Source organism: Agelaius tricolor, unplaced genomic scaffold, assembly GCF_023055355.1.
Source record: "Agelaius tricolor isolate 1412-34295 unplaced genomic scaffold, bAgeTri1.0.p SCAF_24, whole genome shotgun sequence".
NCBI classification, from domain to species: domain Eukaryota; kingdom Metazoa; phylum Chordata; class Aves; order Passeriformes; family Icteridae; genus Agelaius; species Agelaius tricolor.
In genome coordinates this window covers 7,363,811-7,387,070 of record NW_027269284.1, presented here as the reverse complement: position 1 = coordinate 7,387,070, position 23,260 = coordinate 7,363,811, and the positions used below count along the sequence as shown (strand labels likewise).

Here is a 23,260-nt window from a genome sequence, read left to right as displayed (position 1 = left end):
AAAGGAAAAAGAAAGGTCAGTGCCCAATGGGAAAATGAGGACAGGGTATAAACTATTAGAGCCCACACAGATCAAACCAAGCCAAGAACCATCGTTTCCACCATGCTTTAGAAAACCTTCCAAATACCACAAATATCAGATAAATTTAAATCCTAAAAGATTTAGATAAAGATCATAAATCTAAACCACAAATCTAAATTTATTTCAAGAACAGATGAAGTTTTACACAGCAAGTGTGTAAAAGATTAAAAGTTATAAGACTTACTAAAGAGCTCCTAAGTAAAAACTATAAAAGTAAATTAAATCTCATTAAGCATCCAAATAGTTAAATGTCTATGCTCAATAATGTCCTGCTGATGTAAAAATTACCATTGACACCCTGTGAATCAACATTTAAGTGAAGAGGAATGGCTTTAAACATCAGGTTCCTCAATCTTTCCTCACAAAATTTCCTCTTCTTTCAACATAATATGAATTCTATGCACAAATACACCACAGAGAAATTAAAATTTTAAAATTTTTTGCTTCATGACCATTAATTGTTTTTACTAAAGGGAATCAGAACTACAATGCTATGGGCTAGGCACTAACCTTTATTCTAAAGTAACAGTAAAATAGTAACACTACCACTAAATATCAGAAGTATCTTTGAAAATTTAACAAAAAGCTCACTTATAATTTAAAAGGACACTAAAAAATGCTGGGTTTGACAGCCTTTTAGGGTACTCATCATGCTTTTTCTCTTTTCTTTAACATGGTGCTTCTCATTCAAATCACAGTAACTTTCTGATTTAAATCAGGTGGGAGTGGGAGAGAAATGAGGGGTTGTTGCTTTAGGGAGCCTTTGCATTTTCTATTTCTTGAGACAACTTTTTTGCAACAGAAATAAACATGACTTCACCATGCTTGTTTCCCTGATCAATATTTTTAGCATAGATAAAATTACACAGTTATTAGTTGATGGTTAATTACACAGAATCTATTCTATCAGAGGGACTTCAACAGTAAAAAAAACTAAAATTTCCTTTTTTTAGTCTTCCTCCATATCAACATAGATAAATAAAGTATTACATCTGTGTTTTATTAATACTGTTTTAATTTTGCATCTCATTAGTTTTACTGTGAAGGCAAAACTTGATGGTTAGAAATCAGTGTCTTCACTTGTTAATTTCTTAGCATGACAAAGTGTTCACAACAAACTTCTCAGGATTTTAGGACCAAATTAAGTCATAATGACAAAAACACACTTTAAAGGAAACAGAAAGAGAAGAAGCATGACGGACACTGGCACAACAAAAATCAGCCTAATTCAACTTGCATCCCCCTTACTGCATAGGCCAAGAAGAGGAAAAGCTTTAATTTATGGTTGTTTAAAAACAGATTCTCATCCTTGCAGATAGAACAAACTGGTTTTAAAGAGCTACAGTCTTTAAAAGGGAAACATTCTATAGTTCACTGGTGCCTGATGTTAAGACAGACAAGATGCAAAGCATATCCAAGGACAGCATAAGAAGTAATATATGAACACAACCCCTCTTGCATTTCCAACACTCTGAAATTGCCTAATATTACATCTTGTGCTGCAGCTGCATCACTTGAAACCCCTTTCCCAAGGCATTACATCAAACAAGCCACACCACACCATGTAGAAAATCAGAAATTCACTGTTTCATCCTCTCCCCCAGTGGCCCACGAGCAAGAGGCAGCCATTACCAAGTCGAGACTCGCAGTGGATGACATGGAGCCTTGAGATTCCCGTCTGTAGGACAATCCATTGGACTGAAAAGAATCTGTTTGTGCAAAGAATCAGCAATCAGTAAAGCAATCATAATTATTTCATTATTTATGCTAATACAGACAACTATTTCAAATATTAGCTTGTTGGGTCACAAATTTTTCTTTTTGCATTAAAAGGAAAGAAACCACCAAATCTTCATACTGTGCACAGAAGCATGGAAACCAAAGTAACTTTTGGTCAAGTGCTTCTTGGTTATGTAACCCCTGAATAAAGCCATTTGTTTTATATCAAAAAAGGGGAAAAAATCTTTTTAAAAAGTATTCATTTTGTTAACTAGATGTAACATGATTTCAATATTTCGTCTTAAAAAAATTATTCTCCCTCTTCAGATATTCTCAAGGGAGATAAATATTTTTAAAGTGCAAGTATGGTGTTAGAACACCAAAATCTAAGACAATTACTAGTCACTTTCAGAAGGAAATGTCCATGATCACAGCAAATGCCTCTGATGTCTTTTCACGAATGAATATACAAAGAGCACTCAAACTATCCATATGATCAAAGCTATCTTGTGTGTCTGGGCATTTACCAGAAGCAAAAATTAAATTATCAAATATGGATCAAATTTGGTGCTTTGCTAGAATTTCTTCATTATTTTTAACTCAACAGAATCATTTACTGCAAAACTTTCATCTTCACTAGAGGCCACATACAGGTGCTTTCATAAGGGAACTCTTCCTTAAATTCTCAAACACAATTAAGTAACAAAACAGCAGGTTACAAGGGCTTTCACACCGCTGACTCTCCTTTTTCATTTTAGTCAGGGAAGGTGAAAACAGATGGTGACTGTTCAAAAGTGAACATACCTGTGTGTTACAGATAAAAGAAAGAAAAGTAGGATAACACAGATGGAGGAATTTTTAAATAGCTCTAACTAGAGCACTATTTGCTGTACTGCTCCTGGACTTTTCTATAAAGATTTGAAATTATCTTTCTATAAAAATAGCAGCTCTCTGCTTGAAAAAGCAATTACCAGCACACAGAAAGGCAGAATGTTCCAAAACATTAAAAAAAATCTTGTGGAATTCAGTAAAAACAAATTTAAATATTGTCATATTTTTATCTATTTCCTTGTACATCTTCCACAAAACTGCAGCAATACTTAACCACACTATGGCCTTCTGACTTGACAATTCCTTTCCTCTGTCACTCCCATAATGCACTTAGATAGCCACTAATCATGGTGAGATTAGTCATATCTATTGCTGAAACAACCTTGCAACAAGGCAGAATGTGAGTGATACTCACCGTTTGGATAATCACCATTTTCTCTTCTCTTCTGTGATTTTCCCAAACTCTTACTTCTTGACCATGAGAAGAATGTTCCCCTCTTTTTCTTCTCAGTGTCCTCCTCTCCTGACTCTTCATTTAAAGATCTTCCTGACTTTGACTTACCACTTAGCTATCACCAAAACACAATTAAATCACTGGTTGGATCACAGGTGTGAGTATATTGTCTAAAATAAACCTTCCCACACTTCTTCCTAAAACAAGAGTGTGATGGCCAGGTTAGCTGCCTTCTTTACCCCACACACAGGTGTCTGTGCCAGCATTCCTCTCAGCAGCAATCAAAAAAAAAAAAAACCCCAAAAAAACCTCAGCAGTGGCAACAGAAAGAAATACAGGGATGAAAATGTGCTGCTTGGTAGGGAGTACAAAACAGTAGCTGGAAACAAGCCATGGGGAGCTACAGCAAATATGAAAGAACTGTCCCCAGTAATGCCTAAGTTAATGTGGAAAGGCCATTTGCCTTGCTTTTAAAACACTGAATTTCACTTTGGTATTTTTCCTAGGCTAGGCTTGAACATGAACAGCTTTCAAAGACAATGACAAAGTACTGTTTAACATTTACAAGTATAATCAAGTATTTATTAGAGTTGAAGAATACAAATGTCAGGAATGTTTGATATTAAACTAAACTTGCTTTTAACAAGCTAGTATTCTTGTTAGATTATTAGAATATTCCTTGAAATGCTACTTTTTAAAGGTTCCTAGTCATAAGAATACATAATGGCAGATGGGGTAATCTGTAGTGATTGACATGAAAAATGAGAAGTTATAATTTACCCATACAGTTACGTAATGCCATGGTGGTATTATCTACAAGAAGAAAAAATAAACCCTAAATAATGTCAAGGGATCAGTCAGTAAGACTACTGGTCTAATTTTTAAGCAACTGTACTTATTTAACACAGAATTATCTTAGTTTAGTAGGAGCTAAGAAATTAAAAACTACCCTCTGCCAAAATGAGTTAGTTTAGGTTAAGCCCTCTCCAAAACTTCTGATAAAATGTCTCCTCTCAGCAAAGGTTAAATTATCACATCTTAATTCCCATATTCAATCAAATAAGCTTCTGAAGTGGTGTATTAACAAAATACCCCTTACTTTTTATTTGTACACAATAGTTAAATAATAATGAAGATTTAAAATTATATTCAGCAATTCAATATCCAGAAAACTGATTCAAAGGCAAGAATAAAAAAAAAGTATATCCCTGACTACATAAAAATTTGGCCATTGTATTTGCCAGCACCTCTAACCACACATTTTAATTTTATATGTTATCTTTGATTTTGTGAAGAACTTGAAAAACATTATTTAAAAACACGGGTTTGAGATAACAAGAATGCAAAAGTCACCTTTTTTGGTGTTGACATGTTGGACTTGTCTGAACTGACGCTGTGTTTAGAAGTGGGGCTGCTGGGAACACGCTGAGGATCAGGAAGAGGACGTCCTTCCACTTCAGCTAAGATGCATTCTTGGTAAAGGGGGGACTTGAGGAAGCGAGTATAGCTATCAAACTTCATCAGGTTAAATATCTGAAATTCAACCACAATGGATAATGGGTACATACATTCCAGTAGCACATCAAGAAAATGAAGCTGCTTTGCAACAGGAAGCTCCCATAAAATTTAGGACATCAGGCTGTAAACAGCATAGGTGTGACATTGTTTAGACCTGGCTAAATACACTGCACCCATTTGAAAGTGAAATATGATTTGATCTCTTCCCTTATTACAGGTTCAGAAAATAAGTTATGATTTGTGCAAACTGCAAGCTGAGATGCTGTAGGGTCTTGACAACACCACCCTCTTTTAGTGTGTTGATGCCATTCTGTGTGGAGCCTGCAGCAAGCTGGCCATTTAAAACATTTTAAAGGTTACTACACTAGCACAGTATGTGGCAGCATTAAGTTATACAGGTATGTTTTAAGGTAGCTGTGCACAAGAAAAGTTTATGTTCTAAAACACACAAGTATGATATGATCACAATATGCAATGATACACAATGATACAAGACACACAGAGTTAATTGCTGATGTGAGGAGAAGCTGAGAGTCCTTCACAGCATATAAAATGTTCACAGAGTCATAGAATCATTTAGGCTGGAAAAGACCTCTAAGATCATCACATCATTAGTCCAGAACTGACAAGTGTTAACAGCAAACCATAGTAATGTGCCCAATGATAAGGAAAAAACCCATCAGTATCTCTGGGCAATTCAATAATCAAGATGTGTAGATCATGAAAGAGAACAGTTTACATTAAATTATCAACATTTATCTTTAACCACAGAGGAAGAAAGCAGCTCTAGACCAAGCCTGGAATAAATATCTGAGGCTAATTTAACCAAAGCTAAAGTTATGAAAATGAAAAAGACCTTTAAATGCTAAATAATGTTTAAATTTTTTGTTCCATTTTTGCAAACCTGCTGTTTTAAGTGAATCCATACTTTTAGATGATTCAGTTCATCTGAAAAAACAGTATGAATGGCTACTTCTTTGGACATGACAAATTCCCCACAAGCAAAGGAAGGCAGGCACCCTGAGCAGGTTGTGGCATTCCCAAGAGCAGAAAGGAAAGTCCATCACTGAGACTGAGTGGCCCACTTGCAGATGGAAACCATGCTTCAGACTGTGCAGACACACCCTTCCCAACAGGCTTTAGCCCAAAACTTATCTTGTAAACAGCAAGACAGAGCAGAGAGAACTTGATCCTGTCACAGAAACCTAACTCAAACTGAATGCCAAGTTCCATGGTTTTGACTTTCTCCTTTATATATTCCCATTCCTGCTTAGGTACTGCCTTTTAATGCACTGTTTTCCACATGGTAAGCTATGGAAAAATACTTCTGTATATGCCAGCTTTGACAGTCTGCAAATTAAACATATTTAACACAGCAAAAAAATTACAACCTTCTAACTTTGCTGGACAGAGTCATGAGAGGGTAACTAATTTACCTTGAGCTGATTATCATCTGCCCCATGTTTCTAGCTCACACTACATCCATGATTTCCTATATTTAGAATTATTATCATATTTACACAGCTTAATGGTTCTGCTTATTGGGTAAAGGTTAGCAGATGCTAGTTCTTGTTCTTACAAATGAGAAACATATATTTTAAAAGCATAATTTGAAATTTTCAGATAAACAAGAGTAGAAAAACTTACATCCATTATCAACTCTTCATGAAGTACATGCTATGTTATTCTTATATTAGTATGTTCAAGTGACCTACACTGTCCACCATTCAGAAATACTGAAAATGCTTGTTCTTATTCAATTTACAAAAGGAACAACATCTTAACTGGGTACTTTAGCTGCATCCACACTGCCCTTACAACCTCTAACAACAAGATCATGGACAAATTTGTCAGGACGTGGACAGAAAGCAACTTCCAGGGGTATTCCCAACAGGCAGTGCTTGAAAGAGAATGGCTTGAAAGTGTTTCCAAGGCACTTTCCCACACAATTCTGCCACTCCTCTGCAGCCCTACAGCAACACTCCCCATTCCCCAGCACCACACTCATCCAAAAACCACCACAGAGCAGCACCCACTCTATGGTCAGTGCTCAAATCTAAAAAATCTTGTGAAAGACCACAAATGCAGAGCTTTCACTTTATTAAGGCTGTGTCACCACCACGAGCTGAACTTTGAGAGTCTGTGGGTGTGTTGCAGTAACTACACAACCCACAGCTGTGTGTTATCATGTGGTGCCATCCACCAAGCCCACAAACTGGCCTGCAGAACCACTCCCTGAAAGCAAGGAATGAAGGGCCACCAAGCAGCTGATTGCCCAGCACTGCCCTCAGCCAGGCAGCACACCACAGCACCTCAGACAGGCTCCAAGGCCAGGGCCTGCAGCACAAGGAGCTCTGATCCTGCCTCACTTCATTCTTCAGTGAAAGGATTGGGTCTGACTGAGGGGGCTCACTGAGGCAGAGTTTGAGATAAGAGGTCAGGTACAGAAAGGCCACATGGCTGGGACTGGACCCACAGCAGGACTTCCCATGAGCATTTTCTCCCTCGTTATGAGCCCTCCAACTAAGGGTACAGCATTTTCAAAAGGACAAAACCTGCATCAACCCTGTCACCTGACTCATCAGGATACCCTGTACTCCACCAAAAAAATGGGAGAGGGTAAGGAGGAATTCAGGCACAGTCTCCACAACACCAGGATGACAAATACATGAAAAAATGTCTGGGAAGGTGGTGACTGCTAATTCCCACAGAAGGCTCAGGCTTGGGAGGTGCAGAAGGAGTAGCTGTAAAGCTGGGAGCTACCAGACCAGCAGTCAGACCTTCCTTTCCATCTCCACTCTGCAGGAGGGTGACACTGTGCCCTGCTGCTCAGATTGCCCAAAAGCACATGGTCTGAGATTGTGTCCTAAGATTGTGACCTGGCTCACTAAAGCTATGGCCTTGATTCCAAAATGATGATATCAAAACTACTTCTACTAATAAACTGGTAGGGTAGAAGAGATACCAAACAGATGACTTAGGAAAAAAAACCTAGAAACTTGAATTCTACAGGAAATGTGAAGTGTATCTTGTTGTTGCATAACTGCTCTGATTATCAATAATTTAAAATACATTCACTTCAGAGGTCTTCAGACTCAACAGTTCTAAAATCTCTTTGCCTGACAGTAGCATTAAAGCCTAAGAGAAGAACTCCCTTACTACAACATTTTAAAAACCAAAACTAGACACTATTTCTGTACTCAGCTCTCCACTAAAGAAAAGAAGAGCAGCCACATGCAAACACTCTATGCAATGGTGCTGCAACACATGGAATTATTTACTTGCACTAAACCCTCATTTCAATAATAGTACTTTTCAGATTATTTTTTAGTTAAGTGAAAATCTTCTCTCCACATAACAGAAAAACAGCCAAGCAGCCTTTTTTCTATTCTTCTAACAGAGTCTAAAATACACAGCATGTAAAACTATTTTTATAGATTATAAAGGAAAAGATAACAGACATAAACATAGAACATTCATGGTTACTATGGTTACCTGAAGTTGCTGTTCCTTGAACATATCTGGATGGGGAGAATTGAGAATATCATCTGCCAGCTGTGCCTGGCTGTCAATATTAACTGGGGTTGTAGCTTTGCTACACAAGAACTTACTGAAGATCTCCCGAGCCCTGTAAGAAAGCTACAGAAAAGAAATGCTAAATGTATGTTTGTTTTAAAACCATAATTTTAGCTAGGCATTTCTTACACTGATACATTCCACCCAAAAATAGATAGCCACTCCTGAATCTTTTATATATGTATTTTTTATATAACAGCTTCTGTGAGTTTTAAGCACATAGATAGGGTTTTTTTCTTTATGATTACAAATATTCATCAAAAATTTCCTGAACAGTCAAAGTTGTCCTCTAAATAAAAATTAAACTAATCAAGCAGTGAGCCACAGCAAGTATTTTTGTAAAAGAGTAATTTTTTTCAGATTTTTAGATCTTTTACATAACACTATTTAAGTACATCCTCTAAGATTAAATTTCTAGAAATGAGAAAAAGGTAAGTATATATATGAATATTTACAGTCAAAACCACTCATTTTTAACTTGTTTACTTGAAACACCCACATCATGAAAATAATGAAAAACCCACCAAGCTGAGCCCACAGCCCTTAGGGTGGTGTTCAGAAAATACTTTGTTTGAGAACAGAAGAAAGCAGAAGAAAAATTCTCATTAGTAGACAAAAGAGTTAAGAGGGAATTGGAAGGTGAAACTGTTTCCACCACATAAACCTGACTAGGTTTGGCTGTGGTGTAGACAGAAGTGTTGCCAACCTGTATGAAGTTCAAAATTCACCCAAACTGCCTGACCAATGTAGGATTCCCTCAAAAGGATGAGATGGAGATTCTCATAATTTGTGAACAAACATGAGAGCCCTGCCCTTGGAGCAGGAGATAATTAAGTTATTTAGAAACACAGTCTTGGTTGGTGGAGTCAGTTTAGCTCAAAGAGTGCAAGAGGCCTCTCCCTGACATGGTCAATTAACTTGCTCTGCACTTCCATGCACTGGGCTACCACTGCTGGTCACTTGCAACATCCAGCATACTTTAACTCATTCTCACAGAGCCACCTCTGCACTTTGCTGCAGTTTGAACATATCCAAATTCTTAAACTTAGGTCATCCCACTCTGTTTTAGTGATGTCACAGTACACAGACCAAGCACAGCTCCATTCATTTCAATAATCTTGAAGGAGTAATAATTTTTGAAGAAGCAACGGATGGTATTGCAATACAACATTAACTTACCTCTTTTTTATCATGTGCAGGTACATGGTTAAAATATTCACAGGCCTGCCAAAATAAAATATTTTCTTCGCTAAATTCTTTCCGTAGAAATTCCTAGGGGAAAAAATAAGCAAATAAATAAATATCTCAAAGAAAAGTTACTTGTCAGCTTAAAAAACATTTATATATAATGCTTGGAAAGTTTGCATAAATATAAGTTTTCAATCAGTCTCACAATCCAGTTTTTTCCTAAAGTAAAAATCAATGTATGTCCAATACATACCTGGTGCTCCCCTCTTTCTTCTGTCTGTTTACATGTATACATTTAGAAGAATACATCAAGTTACAATCAAATCATTTGCAAGTACAAAATTTGAAATGTCATGCTAAGTAGTGCATAGACTGGTGAATACACTTTAAATAAAAATTTAAATGCTTTATAAACTAGATCTAAAAGTGACACTGTAAATGTCTTTAATTGCAGTTCTACTGATATAACAGAGTAGATGTTTATCAAGAAGTGCCCATAACCAATCCTGGATTCATTACAGTGTCTTTTTGTATCACATGCCAACTATAAAACAAAAATCTATCACTGTTCACTATCTTTGATGTGGTTACCTGGTTTCTCTTTCGAAAATACTCACTGAGAGGAAAATAAAATATCTCCCAGTACAACAGAGAATACTCAGGACATTGATATTACAGCATCCTAAAGTCTAAATGAACACTGATACTGATTCAGTTGGAAGACTATAATTACAAACTGTCCCACACTCAAAGCTGTATAATTCAATATTCTCTCAGCATCTTAAAAGAATTTTAACCATCAGGGGAAAATAAAGACATAAAAAAATAACTTGATCCACCACAACCTTCACTCAATCATCACATGAGTGTCAGTGAAGCTTCCTTATCATACAAAGCAGCCTCAGAAAGCTGTGTAAGAAGAATCTACACAGAAATAAACTTAAGTTTATTTGTGCTTTTCAGATTTACATAAGAGTTCAGGGAGTCCAGCTGTAAGAAAGCAATTGAGATAAACTACAATACAGGGAATCTAAATGCCCAAGCAAGCTCTGAATTTAAAGTTCTTTGGATACATAAGCTGAGACACCAAACGCATAAAAGACAATCCTGAGAGTAGTCAGGGGAACATTTCTGCACTTTACATGTAATTACATATTTAAAGAGAACCAAATGAGTGAGCAAGAACCGGAACACAAGTGCCTACTTCCCCCTGGGCACATTCCCTGGGAACCCAGAGTCCATCTCCACTTGTTTCCTCGTGGCCACAGGGTTTGGGCGCAGCTGTCCAACATCTCAGCTTCTCCAGAAGGGCTGAGGGGTGCCCCAGCTGGGACACCAGGCAGCCAAGCAGGTGTCACCCACGGCTGGGAAGCTGCAGAGGCTGCTCTGAACCCCTTGTGGGGGGACCTGCAAACAGCTCTCACCTCCTGGCTGACTGCTCCAAGCAGCAGCTATTATGCAAAGTGGGACTATTTGCAAAACATGCAAAATCTCTCCTTCTTAGAGAGCAATTCCTGCTCTGTGACAAAGCTGTTCTCAGGAAAGGCAGATGCTGGATCCCACATGCATCAAGACGCTTGCTGTGGCACCCTAAATTAAATGCTGGTGCCTCAGTGTTCCTGGATACTGGCAGCAATCTGTAACTGCACAGTGTTGTGGCAACCAGGTTAATAAATCTAAGCAATGGCTCTGGACATCTCCTGGGCCTCAAGAAAATGGTGGTGCACACAATAAACTTTAACATTCCCTAATTGTTTTTTAAAGTTGGTATTTCTTTAAGACTTGTGCCTTTGCAATGTTTATAAAAATAAGTTCTAATTAGAATAAAATGTGGGCGAAAAGTAAAACTTCCAGAATATCTGAGGTTGGCTTTTGCTGAAATGAAGTGTACCTCTAACCTTTTAATCTGAACATCTATTAAAATTATATGAGCCACTTTTTACATTTATAATGTAAGTTTTGAAGTATCATAGCAGCTAAAAATTTAATGCAGCAATTTCCTAAGTGTACACAAGTTTACCAGAGGTTTACAAGTAATTAGAACCAAGTCAACTGAACTTTCAGTAGGAGCCCCATGAACTACATCATTTTTTAGATGGACTCTAGCATCAGATCAGAACTGTAATTTTTTTTCCAGCCTGACAAGAAGTCTCAGTATGAAAGCAGAAATGCTATTAACTTTCAAACTACTCTGCTAAACTAAGTAACATAATATCCAGGATGTATTATTTTGCTTTCCTCTTCTCTGTTTCCACAAATAGATGTTCACTGTTAATGTGAGTTTTGGGTTCCCCCACCAGTTAACACGGAAGTCTGCTTATTGGCCATTGTGATCTCTTAATACCTTTGTATCAAGCAAAAGAGTCTTTCTGAGTCACTGCAGATTCCAATAATCTACCTTTCCTATACCACATGTTTCCTTATATTCTCATTGAGAAAATTACTTGGGCAGCACAAACTGTCCCTGTGTAACACATTCAGAATCAGCAACGCACTCTCAGTGCAACAAAGCAAAAGTGTGCACCCTCAGTTCCCTTGCAAAATAGAGATGATGCTATTTACAATAAATGTGCTGTGTAGAACAGTATTTATGTATTACAAAGTATTTATGCTTTGGAAATACTCAGCATTACTCTTTCAAGTTGCAGTTTTAACCAGTGCTCTTAACTACTATAACTACTTCCAAAATTTATTTCTAAAAACCTTTCACAGGAAAATAAGCCACTCTATCATTGAAAACACCTTCTATGTGGCTTCCAATGTTTCAGGAGATAGATGTAAAAAACAACTCATTCTTAGGAAACTACTAAAAGTACTTCCTTCTTCTTGTACAAGGGCTCCAGATACAAAAAAAAAAAGCATTTTACAAAATGGGGAAGCATTCTAAAAGTTCCCAGACAACCAAATATAGCAGAAGTTTCAGGTGAAAATGGAAGCTATGCAGAGATGCATGGCAATCTGAATATTATTATGAACTTTTACTCAACTGTGAAGCTGTGTAAACTCAGAAAGATGCTCAGGTAACAACAGAGCACAAATGAGCTCCTGTCTCTTGCCCTATACAAGGAGACTGTCAAGAAAAAAAAAAAATACAGGAAAATTACAGCAGCAGTATTTTGGAAAGCCTCTCACTGTCCCTCAAAACTCACCGAAAAATATTTAACGCCAACAGAGTCCTGCAGAAGCCTCTCAAAGGACACGGCCCAGCTGGCGACCCTCCGCTCGCGCAGGCGCCGGCAGCTCTGCACGCTGGGGAGGCTGGCATTGCTGCTGAGGCTGTTCTCACTGATGCAGTCCTTCAACTCAGTGCTGTTCAGCTCTGCCAACAAAGGAAATCACAGTGTCAATAAAGTACTATTGTATACATACTAGTGTTAAGTACTATTATATAAAGATTATATCTATTATACATATTATACTTTTACTCTTCGGGATTGTTTATTTGGTTTATCACACCTCCTGCTCAAGCTCACAGTGGTGCAGACTTCTAAATATCCCTCTCCATTTTTAGTAAGAGCACCTGCATAGAAAAAAAACCACCCCAAACACCTTTCAAGTTGTTCTGTTCCAGTGCAAAGAAAATTGAATGAGTGTCTCAACAGCAGTCCCCTGACAGAAGCAGAAGGGACAGGCCCAAAATAAAATCTTTTTTTCTTGTTCCACAAAATAAAATCCATTTTCCTCTTTATATATCTTGCACTATAGACTGTACTCCTTCAGAAGGTTATCCAAGGAAAGTTGACTTTCAAGAGCCCACTGTTCACCAGAACGTGGACAAAAACCTATTAGGTGAAAGGAGACAGCAAAATTTCATATACACTTCAACTGGTAGACAGGCAACCTGTGAAATTTTACATGGAAATATAAGATTCCCATTAATACTGAAAAGTTAGGAGAGGAGTCAATTGTGGAAAAGAACATTAGGAAAATTAGATAGTAAGGGATACCTTCCTCATCCACAGGAAGTAAGAGACATCAAATCATGGATCCTCCATTTATTATGGATTCTGATAAAAACAGGGATCCATTCCAGACTCCAGCCAACATACTGGAATAATCTGAGACCCCAAGATGAGAATTTACCAGATCCTTTAGATCTTGGAAAAACAGAAGTGATTTTTTATTCTGAGAAACAAATAAACAAGAACCCATAGAGAATTCAGGGAAACACAAAAAAAACCCTTGTGTAGCAGGCTAAAAATTTCAAGTATTAACCCCAGATCATCTTTGTCATGTCAGTAAACAAAATAGGCACACAAAAAAAAGTCAAAGTGACCATTTGTTCACAGCAGTAGAAAGGGGAAAGAAATGGCTGCTCTAAGAGGGGGAACTGCTTACAGCAGGGCTCTAGTCACAGATTTGTCATTTACTTCCTGCACAACCTTTTATAGGATGGTCCCTCCACCTCCCAGTGTATACAAATGTAAAACTGGTAATGCTGAACTCACAGCTGCAGACTTTATAGAGGTGATGTGAGGTTTAATTCATTGTGGACACACAACTAAAGCCTGAGCTACCTGGTCTGATCTCCCTGCTTCAAGCAGGAGAGGTTGCACACAGAGAGATGCCAAACTGAACGAGATTCTTTGATGAAGGGATGAAAAAAAATCACAGACATTCAATTATTTGAAAAATTTGCAGTAATAGATGTGAGAAAATAATACCCTCAAATTCAATAGATGGTATATTCAGCAATTTTATGCCAAATGGAAAAGCAAGTATGCAGCTCATTAGAAATGGAATCTGTTGGAGAAAACTGAATTCACAACCAGTCAGAAATGGACTGTGCTTCATGGGGATATTTTAATGATTTTCCTCAGTTAATCACTTAGACTAACTAAAGCAATGAGTAATTTCACCAAAAAGACCCTACTTTATACGCTCTCCCAAGGTCTCCTTTTATGTTAGAAGTATTTGAAAGCACTCTGCATTTCCAAACTTCATGTTTCAAAACATTACTGTTCCTTCCTGGAAGTAAGAGGTTTGAAAAAATGCACCATTCAAAACAGTTACAAGCACTGGGAAAAGTGATAAAGATAGTTGTTAAGAGAAGAAAAAAAAATTTTTAAGAATTACCAAACTTCATTTTTAAGCATATTCTTAGCTCAGAAATATTCACTGAGATGTAACAGTTAACTACTCTGAGTTTCTGTAAGCCAAGCTATTTTTAAGAAAAAATAAGACAAAGATACAAAATTAGATGAGGGAAAAACAAAACATAACTTTGTATTTTCAATAATGATAATCTTTAAGGACACTAGTAACAAATCAGGTATATAAATAATTTTGTTTGCCCTATCACCATATTAATCAAGGCTAATTACAAACACTCAGCAAATAATGCCAGATTTTCTTATACAAATATTTATTCACTTTTTCTTTAAGGCATGTGAAAGAGCATCACCAAGTCAACTGTTAACTTCATTAGAGACTATCTGTCACCAGAGTGAAACTATTGTGGAAGAAGTTAATGTGAATCTGAAGAGGATGATATCTAACTTTATTATCTGTAGTATTTTGCTTTAACTACACAGGTGGATATGCTCTGTTTTACAGTCCAGGATATAAATAGACACCCACTTCTTGATAGATCTGGAACAGTTTCAGATACTGCCTCACTCCTGGAGGGTTCAATCCCCAGTGATGAATGATGAAAACTTCCTTGTTCCTTTCAGGCAAAGTCAGAAAGGCAAACTCATCCCACATACCAAACCCCTGAAACCTCCTTGGCTGACAGAGAGGAATTAGGGAGCAGCCACACCAAGAGCTCAGCTCTGGATCCTGGAGTCACAGTGCCTTAGGAGCCAGGAGGGACTGGCAAGTGGCAGGCACAGCCATCACCAGCCAGTCAGCATCACCTCCCTCCCATGGCAGGCGTTCAATTCCCCCATGGCAGCCGGGAAACCCAACTGCAATTACAGCCTCCAGTGTTTACACCATGGGGAGCTGCTAACTACCTTTAATTGCTAGCAGCTGCCTGCTCTCTCCAGCTCCTCAGAGTTACACTCCTCTAAACTGCACCGGCTTCTCCCTCCTCTGATACACTCCCAACTCTGGAGATCCCATGCAAACAAATGATCCAAAATAAGACTCTATTTCCAACAACCAAAGAGCTACTAGCACAGATCCTCCAATATGTTAACACAGCATTAAGGGATTACTCATTCCCAGTAAACTGTCTGTGTTCTGGTAGATTTAATTTAGGTAATTCAGCTTTTTTTCAAAAAGAACTATTTTAATTTATACTTAACCCTGGCACAGCTTTGGTTTTCCTTAATGAAAAAATGCAGTCGGTTTGCTTTTAAAATCTGTAGAGCTTTCTGCTGTGGTACCCATCAAGCTGAAAACAATACAGAAAAGGCTGTTTGCCAAAAAGGCTTGGTTATTCTAGTTCTTTTACCACCCAGACTATCAGTTGCAATTAAAAGAGTTACAGCCTAGTGCAGATACACCATTGAGAACTGGAGAAAAAGAAAGTCAGATAGAAGGAAAAACACCTCCCTGATTCTACCATTAGTACCCAATTTATCCAAATCACACTTAAATGAAGACTGTATAAGGCATAATTCCTGCTCCACTCCTCTTGCAGAGGAATGTTTCCAATGAAAGACTCCAGCATCAGGTTTCCTGACTCTCACAGCTCATGCATCCCTAGGTACATGCAGCCCACCTTGGAAAGCAGGAATGGAGAAACTTTCCAACCCAGTCACATATTTCATCTAATGAGCCCTCTGTGATGGTCATCAGAGGAAACACAGAGCCCTGACTCCCACCCTCACATGCTCTCACCACAGGGTTATTGTGCAAAGTGGACTTCTCCTCCTCTGCCTTGAAAGTACTTTAAAAAAGAAAAGGAGCAGTTGGGAATCTCAGGATGCCAGAGGAGTTTAATGTGAAAAATCCCAGCTCTGCATGGACAACATGGACTACAGCAATGCTGGGAAGTTTCCAAATGCCTGCCTTCCTTTGTCATCACTGCTGGAAGCACTGACTTATCTTGTATTACCTGTAAAAGGAGGCTCCTTGATCAAACATTTCAAATCCCAGGGACCTAACTTTATTTTTCTTCTGCTTGATAGCAACCATACCTACTGAGGAAAAACTATTTTGAGTGCAAACTCGTTCAGTTTCATTTATTATCTTTTGCAAATACAGAACTGACAGAGAATGCTGTCTAAAAATCCTCAAAACACAGTGTTTTGCACTTTTTATGTTTACACATTCCATAGAGGGTCTTGGTTTTATTTATTTACAAAAACAGCATTATGTAAGAAAATACAGGCATTTAATCAACAAAGTCTTGAAAGTATTCAGGATAGAGTGGCTTCAGAAGTTTTGGTTTAGATAATATAAAGCCATAAGCCTGAATACCATAAATGAAGGTTCTTTTGTATGCATTTGTATTTTGTATACATTTTTCAGCCTACAAATACTTTTCTTTTTTTTGTTGTGAGAAGCTAAGCAGGAATGCACACAAACCATATAATCACTAAACACTTTACCTGGATAAAGCTGGTAAGAACCACTGTGGTGCCACTTAATGAAACACTTCAAGCCCTTCACTGAAAGCCATCCTTCTGAATCCATACCAAGTTCAGCTGCAGCGGCCCGGAACCCATTGGGTGCAGATCAGTCTGACTGCACAGCACATGGTTTGCTCCTCTGCAATTCTGGCATGAGGGAAGCTAAGCTAACAAAGTTCCCCACAGCAACTCCTGGGAGCTTCCAACGCCATTCTGAACAAGTTGATTCCTTACCCTCACTGCTTCAAGCAGAGGGAAGCAATAGTATACTTAACACAAAGCATTATAAAATGCTACATAAATAATTTAAAGGAAAGACCTTTTGCCACTGCTGCTAAAGGAACTTGAATTATTGATGCTACAGTGGAACACAGCTACAGTGAGCATGCACTACCAGCAGAACTGACAAATAAGTCAAATACCTGTTAGAGGAAATAATCCATCTGTAGTTATAGTGCAAAAAGCATAAACAGTGTTTTGTTTTATTCTGCACTTCATTGCTAATTTTTTGCCTTACCTTCTTCAGTTACTTTCTAAAATACAGTTTTACATTATTTATTACTGCAAACATCAGATTCCTTTCAGAAAGGTCTTTAGGAACACTTTTCCTTACAAAAATTCTTTCCAAGTGATGAACACTAAAAGCAAAAAGCAGCAGAAACTACAGCAAAGTAGTATCTTAGGAAGAAATGTGCATATAGTATCTGTTAGGCTGAATTATTTCAGCTTTGTGGAACTGATCTCTGCAGGGAACAGCAGGTGAGAACTGACTCAGCCATTCTCCCTAGCTCAGATACCTCACCACCTCTGTCTGGGAGATGAATGATGATGGTACTTCTGTTATAGATCCTTTGACCTTTTGGTTTTTCCTTTCTAAAGTGCCTTCCAGGTATAAATAGCAAAGTCAGTCATTAGCAGGGACCTATTGATCATCCCTGTGACAATTCAGATGGCACAGTGCTGAAAACACCAGGCACAGCCTGCGTGCTGTGTACACACTCCACAGTCAGCAGCCAGGGACAGTTTCTGAGGTGGGAAATAAGAGAAACCTGCTAATTACAGGTCACTGTAGTAACATCAAATGGTTCCTGCTACCCCTAGAGCAGATTAGTTGATCTACTGCAGTAATCTTGCATCTAAGCATTATTACAGTTTGCATTCTGATTGTCTGCAATTCATTACACAAATCAATTACAGTTAAGAGCTGCCACTGGTCAGCACATCTGGAAACAACACTAATTTACAATCAGCTATCTGACAATACCCAAGTGCAGAGTTTTGGCTGATAAGAACATCCCAGCCTTGCACAAGCTGGGATGTAAAATATAAAATAAAAACAAAGGGCTAGATGGTTTCCAGGGCCAGGCTCTAACACAATAAAAGCCATATGACATAAATCTTCATTGACTTTGGAAAGAAAATGTACAAAGAACTGTTGTGCCTCCCACCATACTGAGGAGGTTTATAGAAACACATAATTGTTTTTTACACATTAATTTTCTTCCCAAACTAAAGCTTAACAACAGTATTTATACTATCTAACTATATGTACAAATAATAATATTAATTAATAATACTAAGCAGAAGAGAAGGTCCTGGAGAGACCTTAGGGCACCTTCCAGTACCTATAAGGGGTACAAGAGAGCTGGAGAGGGACTTCTGACAAGAGCAGACAAAGGGCTTTAAACTGAAGGAGGATAGATTTAGATTAGATATTAGAAATTTTTCACTCTGACAGTGATGATAACACTGGAGCAGGTTGCCCAGAGAAACTGTAGATGTCCCAGCCCTGGAAGTGTCAAGGCTAGGTTGGATGGCAGCAGGGCTGGAACAAGTTGACCTTTACAGTCCCTTCCAACCCAAATCATTCTGTGATTCTGTGATGACAAAGATTTAGTCTAGGAAGGGAAGTATGCAGTGCTGTACCAATGGTTACACTGGTGAAAATTTCCTAAACTAAACATACCCTAAAATGTCTAAGTCTGTGGATCTATTTCTGTATTAGTGAGATTAAGGAAAACTGAAAAAATTTCTGTGCTGTGCCATACTCAATGAAAGTAAATGCTAGAAAATATAATTCACACATGAATCACAACTTTTTACTCAATGCAGCTCAAAATGAATTAGAAATTCATTTAATTTCACTTTTTCTGGTTACAGTCTCTCTGGCTCCTATTTTTCCAACCCATTATCTGCGTATTTAAGCATGGATTCGATATTATTCAATGGATTTGATATTATTCAATATTCAATGGATTTGATATTATTCAATATAGTTCAACTACCACTTTTTACACAAATTATCCCCCTTCTTCAGTAGCATTTAACAATGAAGAGAGAGTTCATGTTAAATTCTGAATTAGCTAAAAAACAGGGAATAGAATGCAGCAGAAAACAGCACGTAACTTCTTGGCTGTTTTTCACCTCTGTGACTTTACATGGCCCTAAGATTTCATGAGTTCAAAAAACTGTATAGAATTAATTGTGAAAACAGCTACCTAAAGATTTGGAATAAGACACAAATCATATTGGAAGAACTGAAAATAAGCAGTATTTTTAAAATAAATTTTCAGCTGGAAGGATAAAAATCTTGACATTATTATTGTATGAGTACTATCACAGGGATTCCAAGTCTGGATAAGCAACAAAATAACTTTCATTAACACAGAACAAGACCACTTGTGGAGACAAGACACAAGTACATTGCATTTCACCTAAAAAAAGATCAATCAAATTTTTGGTCCTCAACAACTACATACACAATCAGAAAGTCTGTGGTCTGCTCTGATTTTTATATCAAGGTAACATGTGGGGGGAAAAAATTACGTATTTTTCCCAGAAAAACACAGGCTACATTTTATTAATAGAAAGCAGAATAAACACTATTATTTTCTGGTTTGTTGTTTTATCATTTTGTGGACAAGACAATACAAACAGAGTCTACTTCTCATCCAGACAGAAGCACAGTGAAGCATTAGATTGTGTCAGCAGTAGAGAAGGAGAATACCTGACCAAGTCAGCCACTGGAAAATGGCTCCAGCAAAAGGACCAAAACAGCAACGTTTTTCTGAAGTGCAGTTTTGGTCTTGTAAAGAATCAGAAATTAGGATATGAAAAAGTTTTGTAAATAATATTGCTAATTTTTATTTACATTTGCATGTAATATAAAAAAATTATCCTTAGCATTCCAAATACTTTTTTTCAATTTCACTGTACTGATTACAGCAACACATCTTGTTCCCTTTTGCCCTTTTTATTTAATAAATTTGTCTTGTAATGTTGTCAAAGAACAGTAAACACAAAAATACATGAGTTTTTCTGCAGGATCAAGTGAACCAACTCCTGACAGAGAAGACAAGGAGAAAATCCATCTCCTTTATACCCTCCACTATACAAATTCCTTTATTCCATTAAGGAAGCCTTTTTAAACTGTTTCAATTAACTTCAAAGCTTCAGAGAAATCATTTTCTAATGTTTAACAAAGAGTGGACATCCTTCAAAACATTAAAGGCATGTTAAAATCAAAATAAACCCGCTTATGTGCAATAAAGAGGAGTTTACTTAGAAGTATTCCAGAAATGCAAAAGCTCCATGCTGGGAATTTACAAATATCAAATTACTTACCCCCTTCTCAAAAAGGACCACACTTAACAAAGTTCAACCTCAGCAAATGTACCAACACAGCTTACAACTTAGAAGCCAGAGCATCTCTTTAAAGCAAACAAGGTATGTAAAGGACAATAAAACAGAAAATGAGATTTTATCTACCATCCAATTACACAGAAGTCTACCAGCTCTGCCTCTATTATAGTGAATGAAGAAGCCTAGTTATAATAAAAATGTGCATATATAAATGTACAAAAAAAATATTATGCAAATAAACCAGTGAAAGTATGTGAACACAAGCCTGCAATATTTTCTCTGGCAGAGTTCCCAAAGCAGCCACAGAGTTCTGCACCACCTTGGACTTACATCTTGTAATATATCAAATAATTTACCACATATTATGTTGCTTAATGTGGAAAATTGATTATTTTTCATTATAAAAGTAAAAACAAGCTTCAGCTTACCTCCATCAGAAACAGTTGCTGACTGCAATAAAAAAGAAAAGAAGAGAAGTGTTACTGAAGTTTCATGGCAAGTATCAGAAATCTTTGAGATTCATCTTGCATTTGCAGTGTTGGCTGCTTTTGTAATCTTATTAATAAGTGATAATATTAGAGAGGAAAATCTAAAGAAGCCAGCTGTTATTTCTCACAGTTGTTTTCTCCCCAGCATGAAATTCAGCCCTTTCAATCACTACTGTCCTGGGATCTGATCCCACCAATATTTACTGGAAGAAGCATTTCCTGCTGTGGTAACTACACTGCTCCCAGAAGTCCTTCTTAGAGGGGCAGAGACAATCAGTTGGTACTTGTGACAAGGAAGATACCTAAAACTGACCTGCAAAGACTGGAAAACAATATGAATTAAATTTTTAATTTGGGGCTATGTAGCATTAAAATGAAAATTCAGTGTTTTGTCAGCGAGGTGACTCTGAAAACTTTCCCTGCCAGTCACTTCTGCCTGTCACAGAACCAAAAGGATGTTCAGAGTGCTTGCAATAAGCTAGAACTTGACTTGCAATAAGAACTCCTCACCACCTCTACCTATATTGTACATCAGATTTTCAAGGACAATTCGTATTCTAGTGAAATGCTGAAGTTTATGGGCTTATCTACCCTAAACTTCCCAACTTTGATCATAAATGACCTCAAGGCATCTGATACCTCATTAAATCCAAGTACTGACCATTTCCCAATTAGGTACTCCAATGCTTGAACCTTGACACTCAGCTGAGTGAAGTCTGGACAAATGATTTGTAAGATTTAAATTTGCATTGATTTTTTTAATGACTAATAGAAAGTATTTTTATTTTAGTTTGGCCAATCTTTTCTTGGTCATTGAAAGCGTCCTTGAACCTTTAGAAAACCTTCTAAATATTTAAAAAATACTCTCTTCATTTGTACTGCTCATTAAAAAGCAGGAAAGAATACCCTACAGTATCTAAAACTTCTTCAAGGTCAGCAACACACACAAGAAGAAAAGCGCAAACATAAACACAATTCAAGCTAACAGCTACCTCTCCATAGTTTGCATTTTTCAGCCTTGGCAACAAACACTCCCACTCTTCTTCAAAATCCACAAAAACCTTCAGTAATATCTTCTCTTTTCTTTCTCTCTTTCACTGCAGGCTCTCACCCTGCTGTTGAAACTCTCTGAAGAATTTGTTACAAAGCCTCGGTGTGGCCTCACCGTCCCCATCCCCAGGACAGGATCTGAGCTATTCTGCAACTTTCAAAATCTAAACTCACCTCCATTGACATCATTCCCCTGGTGCTGGCTCAGATAAACACAAATACACCTCTCATGAAAAAGATTTTTAAAATGAAAAAATGGAAAAAAATTTAAAAACAAAAAATGGAAAAAAAAAAGAAAAAATAACTACATAAATGCCTCTGGATCTGTGAAGAATAATAATACAACAAAAAGTATCTCCAAGCATCTCCCTTTCATAGCTTTGTTTCAGGTATCAAAAATATGGTTGTGGTTACAATCCTTCAGTGGGGCTTAGGACATCTTTTCTACTTCTATTTTGCACATAAGCCTAGTGATCATGTTATAAATTCAGAAGCCATAACTTAATTAATGTTGGTAATTTAGGAAATTTAATTTGCATTACTGAAATCTGGTTTATAAATGTGATTGCTTCTAATTTCTTAGCACATCACTGTACAGTACAGTTAATGAATAAACAACTTCAATGTCATTTCTAAAAGAACAAAGAAAATGATGACTCAAAGTAAAGTAATAGTATCAGTTTACACATTAGACAGAAAAAAAACCCAAAGTCCTTTCGAAATATCTATATTTTAGGAATGTTCATATACTTTGTTAGCTTTCATTAACCTAGCTTGAAACACCAAGTACAATTCTTCATGGTTTTGAAAGGTATGAAGCAAAATTATTAGGATTTTCATGATAGCAGAAAGAATATTTATAATACTTCTGTCAAAAACTGGGAAGTTAACAATTATAAAACATAATTTTCAAGACAAAATGGTGCAATATCATAGAAAAGCTCAATCATTAGTGGACACTGAGAGTTTTATCTCAATCTATTTAGCATAAGTTAATGCAGTGAACTTTCGACAGACCACAGGTTGGTTTTGCTTGTTTATTTTAAATGCCTTGTTACATTACATATATCAGCATCTTAAAATCTCTCCAAGCAGGGCCTTAGTAATTTTTATGTCAGAACATTTTAGGAAAGCACCTATAGGAGGAATATATTTTACAGTACAGAGTCACTAAAGATACCTATCGTGTT

General features: G+C 37.1%; 1 protein-coding gene across 7 annotated transcripts in view; it reads right to left on the bottom strand.

The window, feature by feature from the left end:
* The window catches only part of RGS12 (regulator of G protein signaling 12), an 85,780-nt gene that overhangs the window by 22,266 nt on the left and 40,254 nt on the right, over positions 1–23,260 (bottom strand). For all 7 annotated transcript variants that reach the window (XM_071447443.1, XM_071447439.1, XM_071447438.1 and 4 more), the window contains 7 exons: positions 20,961–20,982; positions 12,517–12,686; positions 9,359–9,451; positions 8,099–8,242; positions 4,439–4,618; positions 3,047–3,200; positions 1,714–1,790 (listed from right to left, as the gene is read on the bottom strand). In XM_071447443.1, the coding sequence (XP_071303544.1) occupies positions 1,714–1,790; positions 3,047–3,200; positions 4,439–4,618; positions 8,099–8,242; positions 9,359–9,451; positions 12,517–12,686; positions 20,961–20,982 (840 nt within the window). The remainder of the gene's footprint in view (positions 1–1,713; positions 1,791–3,046; positions 3,201–4,438; positions 4,619–8,098; positions 8,243–9,358; positions 9,452–12,516; positions 12,687–20,960; positions 20,983–23,260) is intronic.